The 23,950-nt window shown below is 32.7% G+C and overlaps 5 protein-coding genes across 8 annotated transcripts; 1 reads left to right on the top strand and 4 right to left on the bottom strand.

The window, feature by feature from the left end:
• The first annotated feature begins 10 nt into the window (after window positions 1-10).
• LOC118068190 (zinc finger CCCH domain-containing protein 18-like) lies at window positions 11-5,034 on the top strand. The gene is given in 6 exon segments (XM_035085410.1): window positions 11-372; window positions 1,011-1,444; window positions 1,705-2,387; window positions 2,389-3,876; window positions 3,998-4,363; window positions 4,432-5,034. Coding segments are annotated over 4 exon segments (2,931 nt in total). The 5' UTR covers window positions 11-372; window positions 1,011-1,444; window positions 1,705-1,722; the 3' UTR covers window positions 4,844-5,034.
• Window positions 5,035-5,139: 105 nt separating this feature from the next.
• On the bottom strand, window positions 5,140-7,190 carry LOC118068188 (glucose-fructose oxidoreductase domain-containing protein 2). The gene is made up of 2 exons (XM_035085407.1): window positions 6,650-7,190; window positions 5,140-6,053 (listed from the first exon to the last, which is right to left on the bottom strand). The coding sequence occupies exons 1-2, from the start codon at window positions 7,131-7,133 to the stop codon at window positions 5,380-5,382; spliced, it is 1,158 nt and encodes a 385-aa protein (XP_034941298.1). The 5' UTR covers window positions 7,134-7,190; the 3' UTR covers window positions 5,140-5,379.
• Window positions 7,191-7,893: 703 nt separating this feature from the next.
• On the bottom strand, window positions 7,894-19,657 carry ptc (protein patched). 3 transcript variants are annotated; one of them, XM_035085352.1, is made up of 10 exons: window positions 16,964-17,037; window positions 16,223-16,893; window positions 15,595-15,866; window positions 14,198-14,390; window positions 12,687-12,876; window positions 12,422-12,589; window positions 12,121-12,334; window positions 8,981-12,031; window positions 8,763-8,886; window positions 7,894-8,673 (listed from the first exon to the last, which is right to left on the bottom strand). In XM_035085352.1, exons 3-10 carry the CDS (start codon window positions 15,832-15,834, stop codon window positions 8,591-8,593), a joined length of 4,263 nt encoding a protein of 1,420 aa, XP_034941243.1. In that variant the 5' UTR covers window positions 15,835-15,866; window positions 16,223-16,893; window positions 16,964-17,037; the 3' UTR covers window positions 7,894-8,590. The 3 variants fall into 3 exon arrangements, with proteins under 3 accessions (XP_034941243.1, XP_034941245.1, XP_034941244.1); XM_035085354.1 differs by lacking the exons at window positions 16,223-16,893; window positions 16,964-17,037 and adding an exon at window positions 19,432-19,657; XM_035085353.1 differs by having other exon boundaries at window positions 16,223-16,985.
• Window positions 19,658-20,361: 704 nt separating this feature from the next.
• LOC118068154 (ejaculatory bulb-specific protein 3-like) lies at window positions 20,362-21,047 on the bottom strand. Of its 2 annotated transcripts, XM_035085362.1 has the most exons (3): window positions 20,893-20,951; window positions 20,662-20,814; window positions 20,362-20,593 (listed from the first exon to the last, which is right to left on the bottom strand). In XM_035085362.1, exons 2-3 carry the CDS (start codon window positions 20,786-20,788, stop codon window positions 20,388-20,390), a joined length of 333 nt encoding a protein of 110 aa, XP_034941253.1. In that variant the 5' UTR covers window positions 20,789-20,814; window positions 20,893-20,951; the 3' UTR covers window positions 20,362-20,387. The 2 variants fall into 2 exon arrangements, with proteins under 2 accessions (XP_034941253.1, XP_034941252.1); XM_035085361.1 differs by having other exon boundaries at window positions 20,662-21,047.
• An 87-nt stretch (window positions 21,048-21,134) lies between these two features.
• Window positions 21,135-23,787, bottom strand: snky (sneaky). Its single transcript, XM_035085364.1, has 6 exons — window positions 23,470-23,787; window positions 23,187-23,402; window positions 22,773-23,095; window positions 22,515-22,702; window positions 21,913-22,439; window positions 21,135-21,836 (listed from the first exon to the last, which is right to left on the bottom strand). The coding sequence occupies exons 1-6, from the start codon at window positions 23,758-23,760 to the stop codon at window positions 21,189-21,191; spliced, it is 2,193 nt and encodes a 730-aa protein (XP_034941255.1). The 5' UTR covers window positions 23,761-23,787; the 3' UTR covers window positions 21,135-21,188.
• Between the last annotated feature and the right edge of the window lie 163 nt (window positions 23,788-23,950).

Below are 23,950 nucleotides of genomic sequence, written 5' to 3'. Positions count from 1 at the left end.
ACAGTATGTACATATCCATTTTACTTTAATCTCTCGTAATAAAACTTTTTCTCTTCATTATCGCTGTGTTCTCACAGCGTTACCTTCAATAATAGCTGGTTTTGAATGCTTATTTTTGTCTGGGGCGTACCAATACCTAAAAGGAACTCACTAGTGACTAGACAATTGTTGTAGTTCAAGAAATATCATCGTCAAGGAAGGTATAAAATTCATCGTCACGCTGGATATAGTCTTCTTGCGGTATCGGCTTTGGTGAATGAGTGTTGAACTTGGCAAAATCAGCAAATTACTAAAAAATTCTAAACGTCCTGGACTCAGGATCATTTGATCAACAGTCAAGCCCATCATTCCGGGCTTTACAACAAAATCAAGGTGAGAATATAAATCTATAATTATTTCATTATCGGAATTATAACTACATAATTAGTACTTCTCATTAAATAAAAAAATAATCCTTTTAATGTTTCTTGCAACCAATATTTATTGCTAATTAGACTAGTTTTCATGTATAACTTATTTGGAGGTCAATTTGATAATTATGGGTATATATTTTTTTTGTGTCTGTGTCCATCTAGGCATCTTCGCGATAATTTATTTAGCTCTATCAAGAGGAGATATTTTGTAATTGTCCACTTGATAATAACTGATGAATAATTAAATAGAAGTGCATGTCTAACTTTGTAGTTTTCAGTGGGTTTCTAGAGAAATAAATATTTAATGAAATAATTTTGTTAATAGAAAAAAAAATTAAAATCAATAATAACTTTATTATTATTGAACAAAGTGCTTTATAACGCAGCAATCAATATGGTTACAAGACGTGTGTATTTTTGATTATTGTCATTAATTAAATAGCTTCTGATTCCTTGGATATTATTCAATTATTTAATTTTTATTCAAGGCTAACAGTTAAATTCCTGACATTATCATTCATCATTTATTTATAATTGTATATTTCTACCTATTTTTCTCTTTATCTTTACCAGTATGTCCAAAACCAATTCTTTCAGGTCAAAAGTTTCCTTGCTCTAGTGCAGTACCCAAAAAGTTTACAAAAAAGTTCAAAAGTTTCTCTTACTTTGTGCTGTGTACGTATAAAAAATCAAAAAAGTTCAATAATAGTAAAAAGAAAAATATATATGAACTCAGTTTGATGGAAAAAATATCGGAAAAGAGTAACAAGTAAAGTTTGTTTATAAAATTAACAAGTTCGAGAAAAAGTTTATTGATGATTCATTACGTATAAATGTTTACGTTATTGTTATGTGAAAGTAGTAATCTACATGTCAAGTTCACGTAAAAATCGTTTAAGTACAAAGAATGTAATAAAATAAAGAAAAAAGTCCAAAAGTTTTTTTGATGTGTCGTAAATTATCCGAAGTGTCACGGATAGCGCGCGTCGCGTCCTCAAGAACAAGTACTGCACGAGCACTTTTCGACACAGGTAAGCTTTATTCGTCGGAGACGACGTATAGAAACGATCGTGAAATTAATTGTAGGTATGATCGTATCAAATGATCATAAATATAAGTAATAATAAATTGTTACTTTTTTAAAATTATTATTGTAACATTTAAATAACAGTCATTTAAATATTCTTCCAAGTCGAGGCACACTAACTCTTTGGTCTAGTCTATCGTGGCTCATTGCCTCTGCTACGATTTGAGATAACCAATTTTTTTCAATAACTTTTTGTGTTCACAGGCTGAGAATATTGCCAGAATGTCAGACTCGGGCTCTGAGAATTCTTCAGATAGCTATGAGCCTTCACCTGGAAGAGTTTCACTTGATGGATCACCTGAATATCAAAGAAAAGCACCATCAAGTCCTAAATCTCCTATGAGTTCGCCGGCATCTTCTCCAAGAGCTAAAACACCATCCTCTCCACCAGCATCACCATTGTCTCCAAGAGAAGGATCTCCTAAATCACCTAGTGAACCTGCATCACCGCAGTCACCTGCGGATTATAATCCAAGATCACCACAATTACCAAGATCTCCTAGCTCTCGCCATAGTTCTGCCAAATCTGGAAGTGTATCTCCAAAGTCCTATCGTTCTGGAAATTCTATGGATTCTCCAAGATCAGATTGTAGTTCTCCTCCGCCATCACCTGCTAAAGATGCCGGTTCTTATAGGTCTGGTCCAAGTTCTCCTAAATCTCTGAGAGATGATCCAGCTACTCCTAAATCCACAGCATCTGAAGCTAGATCACCTCGATCATTAAAATCAGATAGGAATACTAGTTCAAGACACAGTTCTCCTAAATCACCATTGTCAGGAAGAAGTTCTCCTAAATCTTTAGCATCTGGACAAAGTTCACCGAAATCATTTAAATCAGGTGCTCCTGATGACAACGAAGATGATAAACATTCATTGAAAAATAAATCTGATGGGAAAAAGCAATTCTTTTAATGATCTGGATGGAGAACAAATATCAGATGGTGATATTGAAGATGAACCAGAGCCTGAAATCAAATCTAAACCTGCGCCATTAACTCACGGAGAAGATCTATCAGATGTTTCTGATCTTGATAGTATGGATGGAGTAGAAGAACCAGAACAAACACATGATCAAAGTAGTGAACGAGAAACAAATTCCCACACTCGTGAAGAAGAGCAGAAAATCGATAATGAAGAGAAAGTATCTGTAAATATTGCTGAAGAAAGTGAACAGTTAGATTTTGAAGCTGAAGGACAATGGAAAGATGAACGAGAGGATGCAGAGTCTGAAGCAACAGTAAAAGAATTTAAAGAGAAGGAAAAAGATTCTAAGGATGAAGAAAAAGATAAAGACAAGGACAAAGAAAAGACTAAAGTTAGAGAATCTGGTGAGATTGTTGAAGAAAATGGTGAAGAAGTTAAAGAGGATGGTGAAAAAGCAGAATCTGAACTTGAAGAAGGTGAGTTAAGTGATGGAGATGATGCACGTCCAGAAGAAACTGAACCACGACCAGTTTGTCGTTTTTATAATCGAGGTCAGTGTACTTGGGGTGTCAGTTGTCGGTTTCTTCATCCTGGTGTAACTGACAAAGGTAATTATACCATGTTTGATATGGTAAGACCAATGGCGTATCCTCCACATGGTCCACCACATGATTACCGACCTCATATTGAACGGCCTGCTATAACACGGCCAGTGAACGCTTATCCTGGACATTCACATCCTAAAGGTGAAGAATTAGCACCAGAATCTGCTTGGGAACGAGGACTACGTCATGCTAAAGAGATGATGCGTAAAGCCAATAAACGTAAGGAGTCAGACATGGACTTTGAGGAGAAAAAGATGAATTTAAGTTTAGGACAAGAAGATTTGGATAGAGAAGCTGGTTATTATGTTAGGCCTATGAGTCCTGAGCCACCAGTTGAAAGATGGGTAAGAGAACCACCTCCAAGACGAGTACCACATCCAAGAATTACACCGGATCATTATGAAGAACCTGAAGGATATCCATATCCACCAGCAGGACCACCAGAATATTATCGAAGAGTTCAGTATAAAGTGGATCCACGTGCTCCACCAGAATATAGAGAACGTGTTGAACGTCATGCAATACCTCGAGCTACTCCTCATTCAGACTCACCACCACCAATTCGTGAGCATGATCGTGAACGTGAACGAGAAAGAGAACGCGAGTATTATGAAAAATACGAGAAGAAACATAAAAAGCCATCTAGAGAAGTAATAGTTGAAAGAATTCCAGCGGCCAAACCTTGGCGAGAGGAAGAACCTCCACCAATTGAACGCGGTCGTGGAGATGAATGGGCCGATCCTTGGATGAGACGTAAATCACCGAGTGCTGTACGTCGTAATGCAACGTCTACTAGAAGACCACGAAGACAATCATATTCTTCAGGATCATCTTACACAAGTACCAGGTACGGTTTAGATCATATAACAAATATTAATCTTTCAGAAAAAAAATTGAATGTTCGTCAAATCGTAATCATAAAATTGTATGAAAGATCAAGTATTTATAAATATGGCTAATTGTTTTAGTTCCAGCCGTAGTTCAAGCCGTTCTAGCTACTCCTCTTATGATTCCCTCTCTAGGTCCCGATCCCCATCACCTTCAGTTCGTGCACGAACTCATACCAAAGGAAAACACCCTCCATCACCCCTTCCTCCCGCTAACTCATCATCATCCCAATCCCGTGGTCCTCTGCTGCTAATGAATCCACCTGCACCATCACCTCGTGGAGCTAAGGGTTCTATTTCACCAACTGGTACACTTCATCGTCGTGCAGGACTTAACCCACCAGCACCAAGTCCTCTAACTCAAAGACATCATGATAAAACGAGAGATAAAGCTGCTTTAGCTGCTGCAGCTGTTGCCAAAGTTATTAAGAGTCGTTCGCGATCGAGGTTAGTGATTTTTATCAACTTGCTAATTTAAAAAAGATATAGTTTCATATATTTATTTAATTGTTTAGGTCTTCTCATAGTAGCTCAGGATCAGAAAGTTCTGGAAGCAGTAGTGATTCAAGTGAATCTACTTACTCATCATCGTCATCAGTTGAAGTACGACGAAAGAAAGGAGGATCCCCATCTCATTCCCGTAAAGATTCTTCAAAAAGTGTTGAGCCGAAGATTAGTAATTCAAAGCAACAGATAAAATTAGCATTGAAGGCGCCAAACAATGTATCACCTGTAAAGAAAATTGATCGAAGTGCAACAATAGCTGGTAAAAAACGACCAGCGGAATCTCCTCCAGTAGATGATAAAGCTATCGATGCAGCAGCAGCTGCCAAGGCCGTAAAAAAAGCTAGTTCACGAAGGGAAGAATTACTTAAACAACTTAAAGCTGTAGAGGACGCGATCGCTCGTAAACGATCTAAAGTTTAAAATAACTTTTAAAATAGAAACGAAGATAGATTATCTTCAAACAACAGATCTTCGACATTATCATTTTTAACAATTTCCACAGCTCTATATTTCCGAATATAATATGAGCATATAAACAGGGCAAAATATTTTGATGGTATACATCATCTGTCATTTGTTTAAATAAAATAATATTTTGTTTTTATTAAAAATTTGAAGCACTGTATTTTTTTCTTGTGCTCTGTATTACTATAATTACATTATTATTACACATAAATATTTAATAAGTAAAAAAAGAAAAAAATTATTTGCCGAAGCTTAAAATCGTCAATTATTATTATTATTATTATTCTGTGTAAAATCATTTTTTGCTTTCAAATGTATGTTAATAATTTTTTTAGTCTTTTATTACAACCATCTTGTTATTCACTTTATCCTAACATTCAGGATATTACTTTTAAAAGTGAGTCAACAATATTAATAATACTGTCTATGAACGATAATTGAGTTCATTTTGATAATAAATATTAGTCAATATTTTTCTAAATATAATAATGTTAAATTGAAATTGCTGTCGCACGAACAGCAGCACTTAAAAGTGGGTTGGGATCGGGCTCTTCAGTTAATATAGTTACTTTAGTCCATTCGCGCCGTTTATTACTTTGCCTAAGTGCATCAATTACAGCCTGAATATAAAGGCCATCTTCAAAAGTGGCAGCTTGTGACACAGGTTCCTTTATCCATCCCCTTTTATCTTCAACGGGTTGAAAAGCTTCTCTAAGTGCCTCAATCATTTTTTTCAGTCCTTTTACATATGGCCGTGGTATTGAATCTGATACTCCTGGATATGAATCCTTGAGACTCTCCATATCACGATATAACACTTCTTCTTGACCATTTTTACAACCATAAAGATCACCACCTCGAACTACTAGATGTCCATTTGCTCCACAAATAAGAACTTCTTGAGTTAATTGACCTTGAAGATGATTGCTCAACGTAGCTGTTACTAAAGTACCACCTGTTAATTCCATTTGGAAACTACAAAAATCTGGAGATGTAACACGTCGAATTCCATTAATGTGTTTCGTTGTTTGAGTAAAAGTTCTCACAACAGCATGAACTCGTGATGCTTTTTGATTTAGTAAATGAAATATCAAGTCTATTACATGACTACCAACCAATGCTAAGATTCCTCCACCCATTGTATCATCACAAAGCCAGTCATATCCTAAAACAAATAGATTAGTTATTTTTATTGTTAACTCATAATTCATGTAATTGTGTATTAAATCAATAAATAACACAATAGACTAATAAGATTTTTATAAATAAAAATTTAGGAAATGACAAAATAATTCTAATGTAAAGTGAATAAATTATTTTTTACTTTTAATTTAAGAATTACTAGATCTATCATCTTAAAAACAAACTGTATCGATTAATAAACAATGAATATGTAGAAAGTAAACACTTGAAAACCATGCTGTTACAAATAAGATTAAATAAAAATACATTTCTGACATCAAAGTTCAATGTTGAGTTTTTTTTATTAACATAATAAATTAAATATTTTGACCAAATTTTATGATAAACAAAGTATGTAAATATTATTTTAGATTTTATTACATTTAATTTATCATAACAAATTGTCAGTAATAAAATTGAATATTCAATAAAAAGTATTCATAAAATTTAAGCACAGAATAATTTGGTTCATAATATTGACATTAATATTAATAAAAATAACTTGATCAAGAAATAAGTTTTTTTTTTACTTGATCTGATTTTTTTTAAAAAATAGAATAAAAATACTATGATGCAAACCATTTCTAAGAAGACTTCCCATCTGAACTCGGATGTCAATTACAGTGACAGGACCACCAAGATAACCATCATCTAGAGCAGTTTTCATTTTCACAAACGCCGGCAAAAACCTCAGACTATGATTAACAATGCTAATTAATGAAGGATAATACTGAGCTGCACGAACCATCTTCAAAGCTTCACTTTGACTTAGCCCTGCTGGTTTATCGCAGACTACATGTTTACCAATACCTAGAGCTTTGACTGCGATTTGAGCGTGCAAACTTGGTGAACACATGATAAATATAAGATCTACATCTTTACGTAATAAAACGTCATCAATGCTGCTTGTATGAAAAGGTATATCAAGATCCTTAGCAACTCCTAAAGCTTCAGCAAGAGTTCGACCCCACAATGCTTCTATTTTGAAACCTTTCTCTCTTAGAAAAGGTACAATCATACGAACTACACTTCCCGTTCCGAATAATCCTATTCCTGGTAACATGATTGAATTTTTTTTGATTTTTTACTTTTATAGAAAATAAATAAATTACTTTTTTATTGGTTTATAAAAATCTATCACAGAAACTAGAGTCCTTAGGTAGAATTATGTAGTATTTTTTAATCGACATTGTTTGAAAATTCCAATGTACTTATTTTTAGATTAAGTTACTGGGGTTAAGTGGATATTATTTAATGATTAATTTATTTTAATATTGTTGTTTCTGTAAGTGAGGTGTTTGACATGGCAAACAAAAACTGTCAAATCAAGGAATGCTACCATACATAGATACACAAACTCCAAAATTTTATGTTTACATAAAAATTAAGTACGCAAGCTAGACATAGGGGGCGCTTCCGTAAGTGATTCCACTTTTCGACGAACGACTGGAGAATTCTAGAACTGAAAAAAAGCATGATACAGCAATAAATTACGCAATAAAAGGGTCTAAATTTTTTTTTAAAATATCATATACAATTTCTAAGTTGTTAATAAGTATTATTTACGCATGGAAAATGGAATTAATTAGTCGGATTAAATTATTTCTCAATCTTTTTTAATTTTTGAAATTTATTTACACTGACAACGCCTCTGTTGTCAATTATACAAATTTTACATACGCGGTAAAATTATAAAATTTTATTTTAATAAAATAAAAACATTAAAGCTGATGTAAAAATGATGTAAATCATTGGATATTAAAAAAAGTAAAAGGTAGTGGAGTATGATGATGATGATGATGAAAATAATTAACAAAAAAAAATAATATTCAATACTTCCAATATTTTTTAATTATGTTTTCATTTTTACAAATTATCATGTGTACAATGTAATATCCATTAAGAAAGATATAAAAAATAAATAATAAATAACTTCTCTGCACAAGTCACACTCACGCATACATCCTTATTTTAATACATTAACGTGTAGACTTTCATTATTAGTTGTTAAGAAATTAATAAGTTGCGAATTAGATGCCAATATCGCATATATTTGGTAACAAATTAATATTCATTTTGTATTCCTCATATTTTTCACTCACCACACTTCATTCTTTCTCTTATTATTAAATAGTCATCTATGTACAAAACCTACATAATTGCAAAAGGCACAAGTAAAATAGCATTTAAGTTACACACAATACATGATATATAATACACATTATTATTCCATTATAAAAATAATAAATCTAGTCAGCCTTGAATGCATTACAGCTTCATTTAATATTTGAGCAATAACTTATGTCGCCCATAGACATTATTATTCTTTATTAATTTCGTTATTATTCGTATTTAATAATTATATTAATATCAAAATCGTTGCTCAAAAACGCAACCAAAAATTATGATTCTTATTCTACTTATGCACCTCTCTATTTTATTGTCGTTATAATTATCTTTATCATTATAATAATTATTATTAATTATTAAATATTAATTTCTTTATCCATAATTGTCAATTTAATTACATCTACTAGAATTGAATTCCTCATTTGAATTTGTAGTTGTAGTACTACTGCTGCGTGAACTTCGTTTGGAAGAGCCTAATGAAAATAAAATAAGATTAGTATCATGGATTTTTTATGAATAAATTTTCTAGAAACATTTAATTTGTTTTAAATTATCAACTCACCATTTAAAGGTGTGTGAACTTGAACTTTAATATTGGCAGTGGCTGTAACTTTTGTTGTTGTAGTAATATGTGAGTTTGATAGGACTGGAGATGTTCGATTTGTTTCTGATCCTGCACCACAATTCTGTAAAAAAAAAAAATAAATATAAATTAGCTTGAAGATTAACTAGATAATTTCAAAAAAAATCAATGTATTTTTCAATAATTGTCTAACGGACCTGATTTCCACATGTAGATGTAGTTTCAACTTTAACCTCTGGCTGAACAATAATGCAAGACTCTTGAGTAGTACTATGCCATGAATTAGGTTCCTCTGTAATTGTAGTCAGAGAAGGTTCAGTATGCAATCTACCACAATTATTATCCATCTTATGTGGTCGTCTAGGCGGTTCTGGAGGTTGTTGTCTAAAGTGTCGTCTCTTAGCAAATTCTTGTGGAGAAGCAGGCGGAGTTGGAGTAGAAATACGATCTGGATGTTCATGTGGAGGTATAACTTCTGATGATGGACCCACCAATGACAATAACACAGGGAAGAACAAAAGTCCATTTATAAAACCAATGCCTATAAGGCATAATAAAGCATAGAAGAAGGAACGCACAATAAACTCAAAGTCCGAAAAGGCTAACATTGCTATTGTTAATAATATTCCGATAGCACCGTGAACCACTGGAGAAAACATGTGTTCAATAGCAAGACGGATTCTACGATCGCGACTACCACCAACACAAGTTACAAAACTCAAACAAATGTCCGCAGTAAAATGAACTGTTATTCCGACACTGATCACTAGTAACACAACAGTAACAGCACTCAGCTTCATTCCAAATAATGCCATTACTCCTAGAAGTTGAAGTACAACACCTGCTAGTGATGTACCAATTAAGATGGCAGCCCATACATTTAACAAAAGAATTCCAATTATAGCTACAGTGGCTCCTAAAGCTGCAGTCAATGCAATAAATAAGCAGCTTCTTAGATCCATATATTGATCCCAAAATAAGAATGGAATTCCAGACGGGAAGTTGGGTAGACCTCGTTCTTCAAATTTTTTGCATAATTTACGCACACTGGTAATTAATTCAGTAATCTGGTTTGTGTCGGTGAGTTTATGAAGATAAAACGGCATTTGTGCGTAGATCAAAGGCATACTTTTTGGTATTTGAAGTTCATGATCGTTACTGAACGTCCACTGTCTTGGTTCTGGCTTTAAATTAGCTTCAGAAGCTCCATATGCTGATGCATCATTTGATGTCCATGCACTTAAATAGTTATAAAATGCTCTAGGATTAATAATTCCTTCAGAATCAACTAAGCGCACTTGAGATATGAGAGTTTTATCGATGGGATTATCAACATGACCAGTTTGTACAAGTAATTTGTAGGCAAGAATAGCTTCGTCACTCGCATTTTTGTACCATCCTTCTTGGTTTATACAACCATTTTTATAGTCTCTATCAAAGGCAGCTTGTAAATCACGTAACCAGTCACGAAATATGCTGAGCCAAAATTTTGGCAAGCCTCCATCATCATTTTTAATTACATTTTTAATCCTCATAAAGGCATCGTGATATTCATACAAAAGTTTTTGATTGTTTGGATATTCAAAATCTCTACCAGTTACTGCGTACATATTATAAAATCCAAAGTATTTTGATTGAGCAACCAAAAAGGCATGTTCATCAGAGTTCTGAGGTACTAAGTCACTCAGCTCCAATCCATTGTCGATCTTCATCGCTTGCCAGACGCTACCACCAATAACAACAGCAAGCAACATCATTCCAAGAACTTTAGTACTGGGTTTTGTAATAAATGGAGCATAATGTTTCGCGGCTAATTGCGTTAATGAAAATTGCAGACACTCATCTGGAGTAAACCCAGTTAAAGTATCTGTTTCTGTATATTCATGTTGTTGAAGACGATGCTGTTGATGATAATTTTTTTTGTGTTGGGTTGGTGCTTGCCTCGAAGAATATTCTCTATCTCGTTGACGATTAGCTTCTTCTGGACATTTTTTTCCATGTTCATAATCTTCATCATCATCAGCATCTACTTCATCATCCCCCTCTTTTTCATTTCTCTTCTTCCTCCTTTCATGTTTCTTTTTATTATTAGCATTATAATTCGTATCAACATTAACATTATTACTATTAGTATTTTCTTCAGTCCAAAGTTCATTCTGATCTGTTAAGATATTAGTCAAAGTTTCCTTCTGATCTAAAGGTATTGTTTTTATAACATTCTGATTAGAATTCTTCGACTGTGCATCCATGTAATTATAGTATTTATCATTCGTGATTGCTGGTAAACAGCAACAAAAGATATCTGATCTACCAGATCTCCTTCGACGAATATCAAGACTAATCATTGCTGGGAAAACAAGTAGCAATGCAGCAAGATTAAAAAGGATAAGAATACTAGATTGAAAAGCAAAAACTCTTAAAGCAGGAATTGGAATGATCGCAGCTGCGAAAAATGCCGCAACATTACTGAGACCTTTGAGTAATACTGATAGACCAGTTCGTTTTAATATGATATTCGTTTGTAATTCAGTATCACTAAAATGTGATAATGGTTTAGTCTGTTCACTTGACCCGGTTAATACACATGCTTCTATCGTTGTCGTAGCATATGTATGTGTCAACAAGAAGATATCGTGAATACCAAGACCAAGGGCAAGAAATGGAACCATCTGAGTTGTAATTGCATTAAAAGGTATTCTCAATAAGGCACAAAATCCTAGACCAGCAGCGACTGTAGCACAAATAAGAATAACTCCAGCAACTCCGACACTTGCTTGAGAATGTACTGGATCTTTCCAGCGAAATAGAGCAAATCCAGTATATAAAATCACTAGTCCACATCCAATAGCCATATTTGTTATTGAAATTTCAGAATATTTGCTAAGTATGTCATTCATTGTCGTAGTACTAAATGCATAAGAATTATATAATACAGGAGTTCCACTCATATTTAGCTCTAATTGCTTTCTCTTGACTTGTTTATTAAATGCTCGTTGCCATTTATCAAGTATTTGTGACGCTTTTTCTTGCGACCAATCAATATGATGGACTTTGTATGAATGGGAATGATATTCATACAACTCACGTGCCGTCATCAATTGTACAACAGACTGTAAAGCAGCAGCTTGTATTATGTGTCCAGTCTTATTATGCTTTGCACCTCCAACAATCAGTTCTTCAGGCCAATGCATATACTTTGCGGCAAATCCGTAACATCCTCCAGTCAGTTCTGCTCCAATATCAGGTACCTGAATGATTTCATTATTAAAATTAAGCTTTCGAAAAAGACATGGGATAATGATGAATTGATTATTGATAATAAAAGAGTACACTTTACCTGCTGAGTTTTTTTATTAGGAGCAGAATTCGGACAGTTGGGGTCCATTGGATCCAGACATGGTTTGCTTTGATATCCATTTGTTATTCCAGATCTCTTCATATATTCCTCTAGAGGTTGAAATGGAAAAGAAACCACTAATCCTTTCATTTCTTCAAATAGTTTCATGGGATTTAAATCCATCCATTGGACATACTCATGATTCTTTATATGACTTTAAAAAAAAATAAAATCATTTATTTTATTGCTAATTGATAAGAAAACTTTTATTAAAATTTGTTTGATTATTTGTGATATTTACCTGATGTGGACAGAATGATCTGATCCTACAATTTTACTTCCTTCCCAAAAACAATCTAATGGCGTAATAATATTACATGGTACAATTTTATCAAAAATACGTTCAATAAATTGATTATCAAAACTAGGAACACTTAAGGCGTAACATAGATCTTTTAGTTCCCATGGGCTGTAATAAAAATAAAAAAAAAAACATGTCTTAAAATCGAGCTCGAATATTTTTAAGATGTAAGGGGAGAGTAAAAAAAATATTCAAATATACTTACGTATCATAAAGATCAACTGTAACTCTCGTAGCAGCTTTAAGTATATCTAAGTGCTCCTTAAGAGCTGACACTTGCAAAATATTTGCGTCAGAGCGTTTTGGAGTTTGAATGAACATTTGGTGTGTGGTGGTTGTTATTTCTCCCAAAGTCTCTGATGTGTAAGCTAATTCTTTTTCTAGTACTCCTCCTTCTGAAAGCACAAAATTACAATATTATTTCAACTATCTTCTCATTTTTTAAAATAATTGCTTGATAATACAACTTTATCTTCAAATAATGACCATAATAATTATCAATAATTACTCGTTAAATAAAATTAACGAATCAATTAATTTAAAACTGACGATAAAAATTTTTTAATTAAATTTCTCCTAAAAAGTTTTAGTAAGTATTTTAGGTAATGATCATTTTGCAACCCTTAAATTCAAAAAAATGATAAAAAGTGAATGAAAGACATATTCATTGAATGAATTTCTAAAAGATAAATACTTGACAATACTCTCTAGAGAGATACATACACACATTCTCTGGAGATTCTTTTTTAACCGTACTCTCAGAGGAGTTTTAGCTTACTTATATTAGGCGTTCACACAAATAACACACAACTGCAGACACGCATAGTCCTATCTTCGCCAGACGCATTCGGGCTGACTTGGCGTCTAAGGTATGTATGCGTGTACACATACCCACACAAACATGTGTGTATACTACTGAGGGGAACAGAGGCTCAGCCGATGGGCCACCCAAGTCGACCATTCACCGGAACGGCATACGGGCCCCGACTCATCCCATGGTGGTGCTCATCATTATCATCATCATTGTCATCATCGCCACCATTATCATACGCGTGCAAACATCACATTCTGGCTTTAGAAGCCAGATAATTATGCTAATCTTAGGTACACATATTATGCCAATTAAATAATTTACAATCCACCAAATATCAATACTATTTATGTTTATTTCGAAAATTCGATTACCCAATACAGACTCTCGGTGTACCGCTATATCCGCAAGATGAGATCCTCTGTTTAATATAAGACCTTTCCAGTAGTTTGATGCAATAACAACAAAACAAGAGCAACAACAATAACAACAGATTCCTCACTTTCTCTCTTTCTCTTGCTCACTACTTTTTTTTTTCTACGCTATTCATATTCAAATTTTTTAATTATTTTTTTCGGATTCTTCATAACCCAAGAATGTCAGTAATTGACGGAAACTTTCGGGAAAAGTTATGTCTGTCTCATTTGAATATTATAACTGATTCTTATATAACACGAAATACCAGAGTATTTAATGAGTTTATTAATTCAATATGTGACTTGTAAAACAGGAAAAAATGGTTCTGATATACTATTAACTGGAGTTGAGCTTCTGTACCTTGATACTCTCAGCTCTTAAATGTAATTATGCAAATATAAAGTAAATGCCATAACTGACATCATCAAGGAAAGTAATTGGAAATGTTTGTCTAATTACTAAGAGTATAATCAAAAAGTATCAATTACCTTGAATCCATAGTTGCTCTACTTTGCTGTGTATTTGAACGGACTTTAAAGCCACGCAGAAGGTTGCAAGGGCAAGGATAGCCACAAAGATTACTTTACCAGCATGCCTATGGAGAAAGTCACCAAGCTGACTAAATTCATCTTGGAGCCATGCTCGGATCCAAATTGCTGACCTCTGGCCTCCTGCCTTACCCTAAACGGAAATTAATAATGATAAAAATTTTTCTCTGTCAAAAAAATGCTAATGAAGGCTTAATCAACAATGTCCAAAGTACTTAATATAAATGTTGGCAATATTTGTGATAAAAAAAAACCATTTTAATATATTTATTGAAAACAGACAACATGAGGGACTATGCGCGCAACATTGCGAGCGGCAACGTTGCACCACTACCTGCGCTACGGTGGTGGTTCTCCGATTCTGACAATGTGGCTCTTGAGGACCACCCGCAACAATACGCTTATCTTTTCTGTTTGGGAATTAAAAAGCGGAAAAAGAAAAAAAGATACCAACGTCTTCCGTGTTATACAATTGAGTAAAATACTTATTGAAGGTAAGAACATACCGTTAACTAACGAAAATATTATTCTTAATTGTTTTTTCAAGCAAATAATGGATTATTTTCTCACCATTAGGATTGAAAAATATCATCTTTTATTGTTGAAATGATGAAGGAAGAACTCAAGTAAATCAGTACCAGCGATTTGAAGTCACAAAAATATTTAACTTTCGGTAAATTAAAAGAAAAAAAATAAATACAAGATGTTTGAAAAACTCTGTAGCTTTGAAGAGGAAATGATAAATATACATTGAGAGAAATAGAGAAACTTTGTACGTTGTAAATTCATGACCCGCCCAAACAAGAGTGCATAGTTGCCCTTTCTCTTCTTTTCTTTTTTCATCTTTTAAAGTGAAAATTTCCAAGAAAACCTCGGGGTCTAAAAAGCGACACTACGATTACCACGGAGGTCCTTCTACTTTGATGATACCCTCAGTTCACCGATCTCTTACTCACACTTCTATAGACTCACAGAATCATCACTACAGTGACTATTCTGTGTACCTATACATATATATACATACTTTCACAAAAAATCATGTGAATTAAATTAAAACCCAATGAGGATTTTATGATAACTTCTATCGTGATGATAAAGCGAAAAAAAATAAAGAAATGTCTACACACATATATATATATATATATGATAGAGAAAGTGAATGAGCTAATAAGGAATGAGAGGAAGGTGAGCAGCTCATTCTAAGCTTTGATTCCGTATAACCGAATAGAAGATTAATACCGCTATAAAGATATTTTTCAATTAATACAACCTAAAAGTAATAATAATATATTTAGTACTTTGAAAAATGTTTTGATATTATTTTTATCTAATATTACCTTCTCAACTTGGTCCAATGCAATAGATGCATCTGTCCAGCTTGGCCTAACATAAATATTCGACGAATGTCTAGGATGTTGCTGCTGATCAGGACATTTTACCGGTCGAGCTTTCTGATCATTTCGGATGTGCTGAGATGATGGTGGAGGCTGATGAGCTCGACGAGAAATACTACCGTGATGAGTAGTAGGGCGTCCCGCTAGGATCCCTGAAGAAGGGTCGGACGCAGCGACGACCATGATCCGTCATGCATCTGCCTTGACACGTTGCACTGTGTAGTATTGTAAAAGTATTTGTTTAATTTATTCTTTTAAATGTTATGCTTTAATTTTAGTTATCATAACACCACGTGTTCACATGTATATTTTTACGAAATTATTACTAATCAACATTTCAAACATAACTACATACTTTTTTTTTAATTCATTTTTTACTCAATAAAGAGATTTTAAATTATTTTCTTTAAAAAGATTTGATTTAATTGATAAAATATTAATAGAATCAATGGAAATAAGAAAAAAAAAAAACAACACAACACTAAAGTTAAGATTGATTGTGTTTTTTCACTGACAATTATTGAGAAATTGATGAAAAATGATAGAATAATATATTTTAAAAAACACTTACACAAAAAAACTACACAGAGAATTCACAAACTTGGATAATTGTTGATTGATTTTTAAATCTACACCATGGTTATGGCCACCTACATATGTATGGAGCACAAATTTTCGTTTTCTCAAACAACAACAATATATCAAATCTTCGTAAAACAATATCTTCCAGGTTGGTCAACTGCATCCGAAAGAAGCAGCAAGAGGAAGAAAAGAGAAAGAAAAAAGAAGAGGAGAGAGCTAAAGAAATCCAAAGCGAGACTGATGCTTCTGACGACGCACTGCTGTGATTTTCCGTGTGTTGAAAGCGGCTTTTAATCGTTTTCACTCCGTTTTTGAATTTTATTTATTATATTCTCAACACACGATTCATAAACTTGAAATAAATAATCAAAAATAAACTTGATCTCTCAGTGAATGATAACACACACACTTGGTTATTATGTATAAAAAAACGGTGAATGATCACACCACTCTCAAAGCCGTCAAAGTTGGTACTAAACGAAATTCTCCACTCGTATTCTCTGCTACACACTTCTTTCGTAGTCGATTTTTAGCGCCGCCAGCCATAGTTGATACTTTCTCCCCACTGCTGCGCTCATGTCTGATGTTGATGGTGTCTCTCTCTTTCACGTTTGTTGTTGCCAAACGGCAGCACTACACGCTTGGAATTTCTTTTACCTTCTGTTGTTGAGGAAGGAACATTATATTTTTCAACTCATTAAAAAATACCATGATACTATACTGTGCATACCAATTCATAATTTCACCAATTTTCCATCTTATACCACAACCTTTGCTCTTTTTATTCTCTCAATTACTAGATAAAATCATCATTTACTCCAAAAAAAAATTGTTTACTCCATTTGCAATTTGAAAAATATTACTCCGTTTTTTTTAGAAAGTAATTGCAATTAATTAACCGGACTTTGCAAGATTGAAAGTCAGATAATGATGGAATTTAAATGTTATTTATTCATTAAAGGGTTTGGATGAATTTTATTTGTAAACATCAATGACTCAGTAATCTGGAAAAAATGATTGAGATGTAAATCAAAATCAATTGAATATTCAATTAGACAAATTTTTTTATACCTTAAATAGTTAAATTTTCTTATATTACCTATGGATATACCTAATTTGTATAATCGCATGTGATACAGTGTAAAAATGTCATGCATCGCATTCGATTGATTGCTTGAAAAAAAATCTTGTCTGTTCTGGGATTTATATCAAAATGGTGTTTGTGAGCGAGTGCACGAGCCCGCCCACGACGAGGCACTGCCAGGACCACCCAATGTGACGGGCTATTAAACTAAATAGTATTTCAATACTTAAGTAGTTTACTCACTTTTGTGTAATATTCATGTAATCCTACCAATTTTCTTCTATCACTTTCATTTTAATTTCTGATAGACCTTAGTCTAGCTCATACCTTATTAGTCCAACAGTTTCAAACTTCAACATTAACTCCAATTATTTAAACAACCAAAAAAAAAGAAGTCTTACTTTCATAGAAATGAGTAATTTCTATTCTGCATTCTCTATAGACGTTACAGACCATAATTCATCATTCAGGGTATTCATCATTGTCAATAGGAGATTTTTGGAGCAAGAAGCATTTCCAATTTAATTTTGATTGTTAGTTTTTTTCTTTAATATTTTAAAAGTAAAAAATGAGTCTCCAATTTGTTAACTTGAGATGTAATAATTTAAATATTTTATGATTAGTGTTAACTAAGATAATAAAATGTACTAAAAGAATCAAGATATCAACACATTATCGAATGTATGTTTTTTGAGTAGCTGTTGATTATTTTATTGGTAGATTAAAATGAATATTCGGAAGAGAAAGGGGGCAGGAAGGCCTAACTTCCGCATGCAATGTATGTAGCTTGGGTGGTCCTAAAGAACGTCGCTTCTGGTATGTAGACTTCATAGTAATCCCAGATCATATAGACAATGTTATATCTAACGTGTAAAATATCATTTGATAGCTAATCATTCCATTATAATAAAGAGCATTTATAAATGTTTTAATGTAAACAAGTTTTGCATCTTATCGCTCATGCTACTTAATATTTTGAGTAAACTCATGTATTTTTTTATTTTAAAAATTAATTGTAACTTGTCTTATTGAAATGTACTTGGCAAAGTGTATTTTTTGGATTCCAAAGAAGAAAATATAAATGAACGAGGTACAATGTGCCCTCGTTAATGGTGTAAAGTCAGCATGAAATAATATAACTTTGCTATGTTACAGAGCACGCAGACTCGAAGACGCCCGAAACGATGTGGGTGGTCTGACAGAGATTTGCCTTTCGCTAAATATTGCCTTTGCGTCCTCAACGTGGGTGGTCTTTTCAATGTGGCGGCGTGGCGCTCAGATACATGCCGTCCTTCGTGTATCTGTTCTTTCTTCCAGAACATGTACTTCGCTTAGAATATGAACGAGTCAACAGCTCTTTCTTCATCTTCTATTCCTACTAATTTCATTCTGTATTAATTAATATGTCTTTTCAATTTCTAGCTATATATCAAAATTTATGGATTTCTTACCAATTAAATGGCTATGTGGATGTTTTTTAATCTTTTTATATTGTTTTTTGTTATTTGTCGCTTCGAGTAGAGAAAAAGCAAATAAAACTAGAAACACAAAAAAGGGAGCAGGTTTGATGCGCGCACTGATCGTCACAACGTGTGTGGTCTTCACCCATACATGCATTTGCTCTTACATATAAATTCACATACACTACTTGTATGCAAGACAAGACAACGTAGTGAACTTAGAGAGCAAACAACCACACAAATACATTTTAACGGTTTGGCAATGATAAGGAATAAGCAACAACGTTGTCTCTATCATTGCTATACATACATATCGTACATAAGACGTATGTAAATTGCGACAACATGACGTTTGAGCTTGCTCAATCAATCAACTCACACACAACCTTTTTTTTTTTCATCTCTTCCACCACTCATATACTCGTTTTGTTTTACTATAGTTCATTCAGGACATCAGAGAGTCAGGAGTCACAATTCATGGATTTGCAATATTTTGCAACGATATTCCAAGATTTATTGCTAAATTTTTATTTAGTTTCTCAAGATCTTTACCTGAAAAGGTTATGATGTTAATATAACTGTCATTAATAATATAAGCGATAAATTGTGAATATAGATGAGTTACAGTGAATTGTGTACATATAGAGATCATACCTGTATTGTATACTGGTGGTAGCTACGCGCTCACAGTAGACCACACACAGTGTGCCCAGGTAATACTACATGGTACAACGCGAGGGCTAGCGCAGATGCAGTGGCCCATAAACAGCAAATGCCCGGAGACCACCCAACACGTTAAGAATTAGAGTTTATTCATTTTCAAAATTCGTTGCTTCTTTCATTCATTCATCTATCGTTTTCCGCCCAAATTTTCAACTCATTCTTGTGTAATTCATTGATGACACCCATAAGTGGTAGATAATAAAAGGGAATTCATTAAAATATATTCATACAATTTTCCTAGATGTTATAAATGTATGTTTACTCTTTTTTAGTAGGTTATCTTCTGAGTTTGAATGATGGCAATTGAATAACTTTTATTTGTGTTACTACATTTAGTATTCAATGGACTTATCCTTGATTTTTTTTTCTGATTTCTGGCTTTTATCTATCGTACAGCATTTTACTGTGCCGGTGAGCACCATGAAGACTACAGGATTCTGGGAAGACCGCGCGCGCCGAGATATCTTCGAGGGCCCACCCACGTTCCGTTACGTTATGCTATGTACAACATATACACGCATACACAACTCCAGTAAAAGATTATTTTCAGTAACTTTAAACCGCTGTACAACACAAAACATGACTTTTATATTATATATATGTATATTCACAACTGCGAATATACAAGTCATTTTCATTTACCATCCTTGCCAGTATATAAATCTAATTAAATTACTGCTATTTTTTTTTTATACTGTAAACTTCATGCCATTATTCGTTAAACAATAGTTATTTGTTATTTTATCGTACTAAATTTAAATATAAATGCACACATTGTGCTCACTCCGAACTGTCATGACTAATAGCTAACCGGATGAATGAAAAAGCTCCGTTACAATACAGACAGAATGCCAAAAAATATCAATGAGACATTGTTTATATATATTTTATGAGTCTTTCATTGTTGTTGATTCTAAATATTTTGTTTCAAGATAGTGATTTTTATAGTGTCCAGTAGGATCAAACTTTTTCTCCAAACGATTCCAGTCTTCAGGTCTGTTATCAATCATATGATGGTACATTTTATCAGCCATTCGCTTTTGAGCTGGACTACAGCTTGCACAATCAGTTGCTAAAGCATCCGGAAGATTCTCTAGATTAAACAAAAAAAAATATTACAACTTTGATAGAAATATTTGAATTATAATAATAAATACTTACTTTTTAATTCAAGTCCATCAGGAGTACAAGAATTCTCATCCATCAAACAACCAATATAATTTTTCATCAACCGTTCATTGTTGATAACTGAATCAATATCAATGTTATCATACTTGGTGGTATACATTGTTTTAGGTTCAGTCGTATGAGCTACTGTCGTGAATATAATAACTTGTATAATAAACAAACAAGAAGTAATCATTTTGGAGTGTATTTCATTGAGACCAATACCATCACTGTATATATAAATATGTTTTCTTTTCAGTTGAAACCAACTGTCTTATATCTTGTCACCCAACGATGTATACTTGGTCTCATTAGTCTCGGTAGGAAATTCTTAACTAAAAATATATACACGCACAACATTATTGACAATAATCATTCGTATAACAAGAATAATAATGATCACATTACTATGTATTGCATGTTTTTATTCTAACAATTTAAATCATTACTAAACTAGCATGTTTACTTCAATCTAATGTTTACATTATTCAATTAACTAATGACTTGTATTAATCAACCATTTAAATGGTAAAATCTTGATCTACATCACTGTCTGATGAGAAATCTGCAAGAGGTGTACAAGCGTAGCAAATGTTTTCAACATCTTGCCAACATTCTGGGCAATGAATAAAAAAACATCCTGGTGTTGAGCATGTATAATATTTGGAATTTTTTCTTGGTTCTATTTCACCACAAATCAAACATTTTCGACGAGCGAAACTAAAGTATCTTAGCCATCCACATAATCGTGGAGAATCCATAATTAAGGCAACCCATGGATCCATATCTCGTTCTAAATATCGTTCTCTTACTAATGTTCTTACTTTACTCTTCATAAAACGAACATAACCGATTCTTCGCCTTAATGTTTCGTTATAAAGATAAAGTATACGGCGTTTTTCTCGTTTCGCATAAAAATATGAACAGATTGCATGTTGGAGACGTTGCGTATAGCTCGTTAAAAAAAGCATTATCCAAATAGCTAAATAAGTACCATATATCTTGATGAGAATATGATTTGATAATTTACTTGGTTGTGGTAAACATGCAATATTTGATATTACAACTTTTATTCGTTTCTTCACATTAAAACCTGTGATCACATTTCGTATTAATTTGGCTATTACTCCAATTCCACGAACATCAATATTCAAATTATGATGACCTTCCTAGATACAAATATTAATTTTTTTTTATTTTATATCTTTATGTTATGATACTACATTTTGAATATCTGATAATTACTTGAACAAAATCAATGTGACCGTGTTTGCGTACGGCGTGTAAAGTTTCAAAAAAAATATCATCAATGATTATAAAAGTGCTTGCTAGGAAAACCTCAAGAGCTAATTTAATAGTTTGACCGAAAAAATTCTTCCTTTCTGCTTTCGTCAAATTGAGACCATAAGGATCAATAAATTTCCCAGCTTCTGACTTCTTCAATGGTAGAAGGGTCGTTTTGTGTAACTTCTTACGTCTTTCATCAATTTTTCGGAAATATAAAGTAACATATTGATTATCGAATTCAATATCGGTTACATAATTGTCATGGTACTTTTGAGCATAAAAAATGATCTTGAGAAAAACAAAAGTGAGAAGTCTTTTAATAAAAACCATGAGTGTATCAAATATACTCCGACGAATTTCAAACTCATGAATGATTGACTTTGCTGTATCTCTTGCTCCACGAACATCAATCATTATTGGAGCAGTTTTTATTTTATATTGCATTTTAGCTTGTTTAAGTCCAGATTCAAGCTTTCCTTTAGCTTCTACATGTTGATTGTAAGATTTTATATGGATATTAAATAATCATTTCGTAGGTAGTTTAGAATATTACACAATACCTTTCAAACTGGCATATCCTTCACCAATCCCAGTTTCAATATTTCCTTCAGGATTACATACATTCACTCCACCCATAGCTTGAACGACATTACATAGAAACGTAAGCTTCATCGGCCAACATAGAATCCAAGCAGCGAAAACAGAAACTGTGTCATAACATTGGTCATAAGCATTAGCAAACATGGTCCTATAAATTTTTTATTTATTAACAAACTCTAGCTGTTATTTTAATAATTTAAAATATATATGACTCATACATGCATCTTTCTGAACCTTTATTCAACTGATCTATACATTGAGCTTGAATTTTTTTACGATATTTAATTTCATAATATTCACCCATTGAAGATGCATTTAAATTACTTTCATCCTCTTCGATATTTCGTTTTGTATTATTACTTTTATTTTTTTCTTTCATTTTTTTAAGATCAGTCACCGGGTCTACGTAATCATTTTCTTCATGTAATCTACGCATTTTTTCTTCACCCTCTATCTCTCTAACGATCGGACTTATTACATCTCTTACTGAAGCTACTGTATCTTTCAATTCATGCACATTTTTCTTCATACCTAGCATTGCCTAAATAATTAATTATGGATCAGTATTTGATAAATTATCATTTCATCAAATGATTATGCTGCAAAAAATAAAAATAATAAAAATAGATCACCTCGTGAAATGGTTGAAACATCAAATTAAGTCGTGTTTTAGTCATATTATATGTTAATTGAGTAGTACAAGCAAACGTGCGCACTACTTCTTTACCATTATATGTTAAATTCAAAATAGGTCCAGCAATAATATAACCAAGTACTAGAGCTCTGAGAACACTTCTTCCAGAGCGACCAAGAAATGCTGGAATTGTGAGAAGACTAATGCATCTAATCTAAAGTAATTAATTTCAAACAAGAAGTTAAGAGTATTAAAAGTAAATATAAATTAAATTTTTTTACCTGTCTAGATGATGCACATCCAGCTGATAACATGATTATAAGTATACCACCAAGTGTAACAGTTGTGTATGGATCAAATTTTAAATCTAATATTATTGCAATGTAAAATAATAAAGCTAATAAAAAACCTAAAAAAAATCCACCAACTCCTCGTACTTTGTTATGATGGCCATATGTGGCAAAACATAAATCATATAAATAAGGACATTTACTGATAACAAAATCACGTAATTTGTCTTGAAAATATACTATAAACAGTCCTGTATAATTTAATCTTTCAAATCTAGGCATGATTTCTGTTATAATAATAAAATTAAAATGTTAGTGAATCATTAATATCTATTTGTTTTGCAAGCTGACATTCTTTGTTATTTGTTTATAAAAAATAAAGCAAATAACTTGATATTTTGTTTTTGTTTGTTTTTTTTGTTTCATTGATTAATAATATGAAGGTTGGAATTATTGAAAGGAATTTAATATT

Source organism: Chelonus insularis, unplaced genomic scaffold (assembly GCF_013357705.1).
Source record: "Chelonus insularis isolate UGA/USDA-ARS -01 unplaced genomic scaffold, ASM1335770v1 contig_399_pilon, whole genome shotgun sequence".
NCBI classification, from domain to species: domain Eukaryota; kingdom Metazoa; phylum Arthropoda; class Insecta; order Hymenoptera; family Braconidae; genus Chelonus; species Chelonus insularis.
This window is presented reverse-complemented; position numbering and strand designations above follow the sequence as displayed.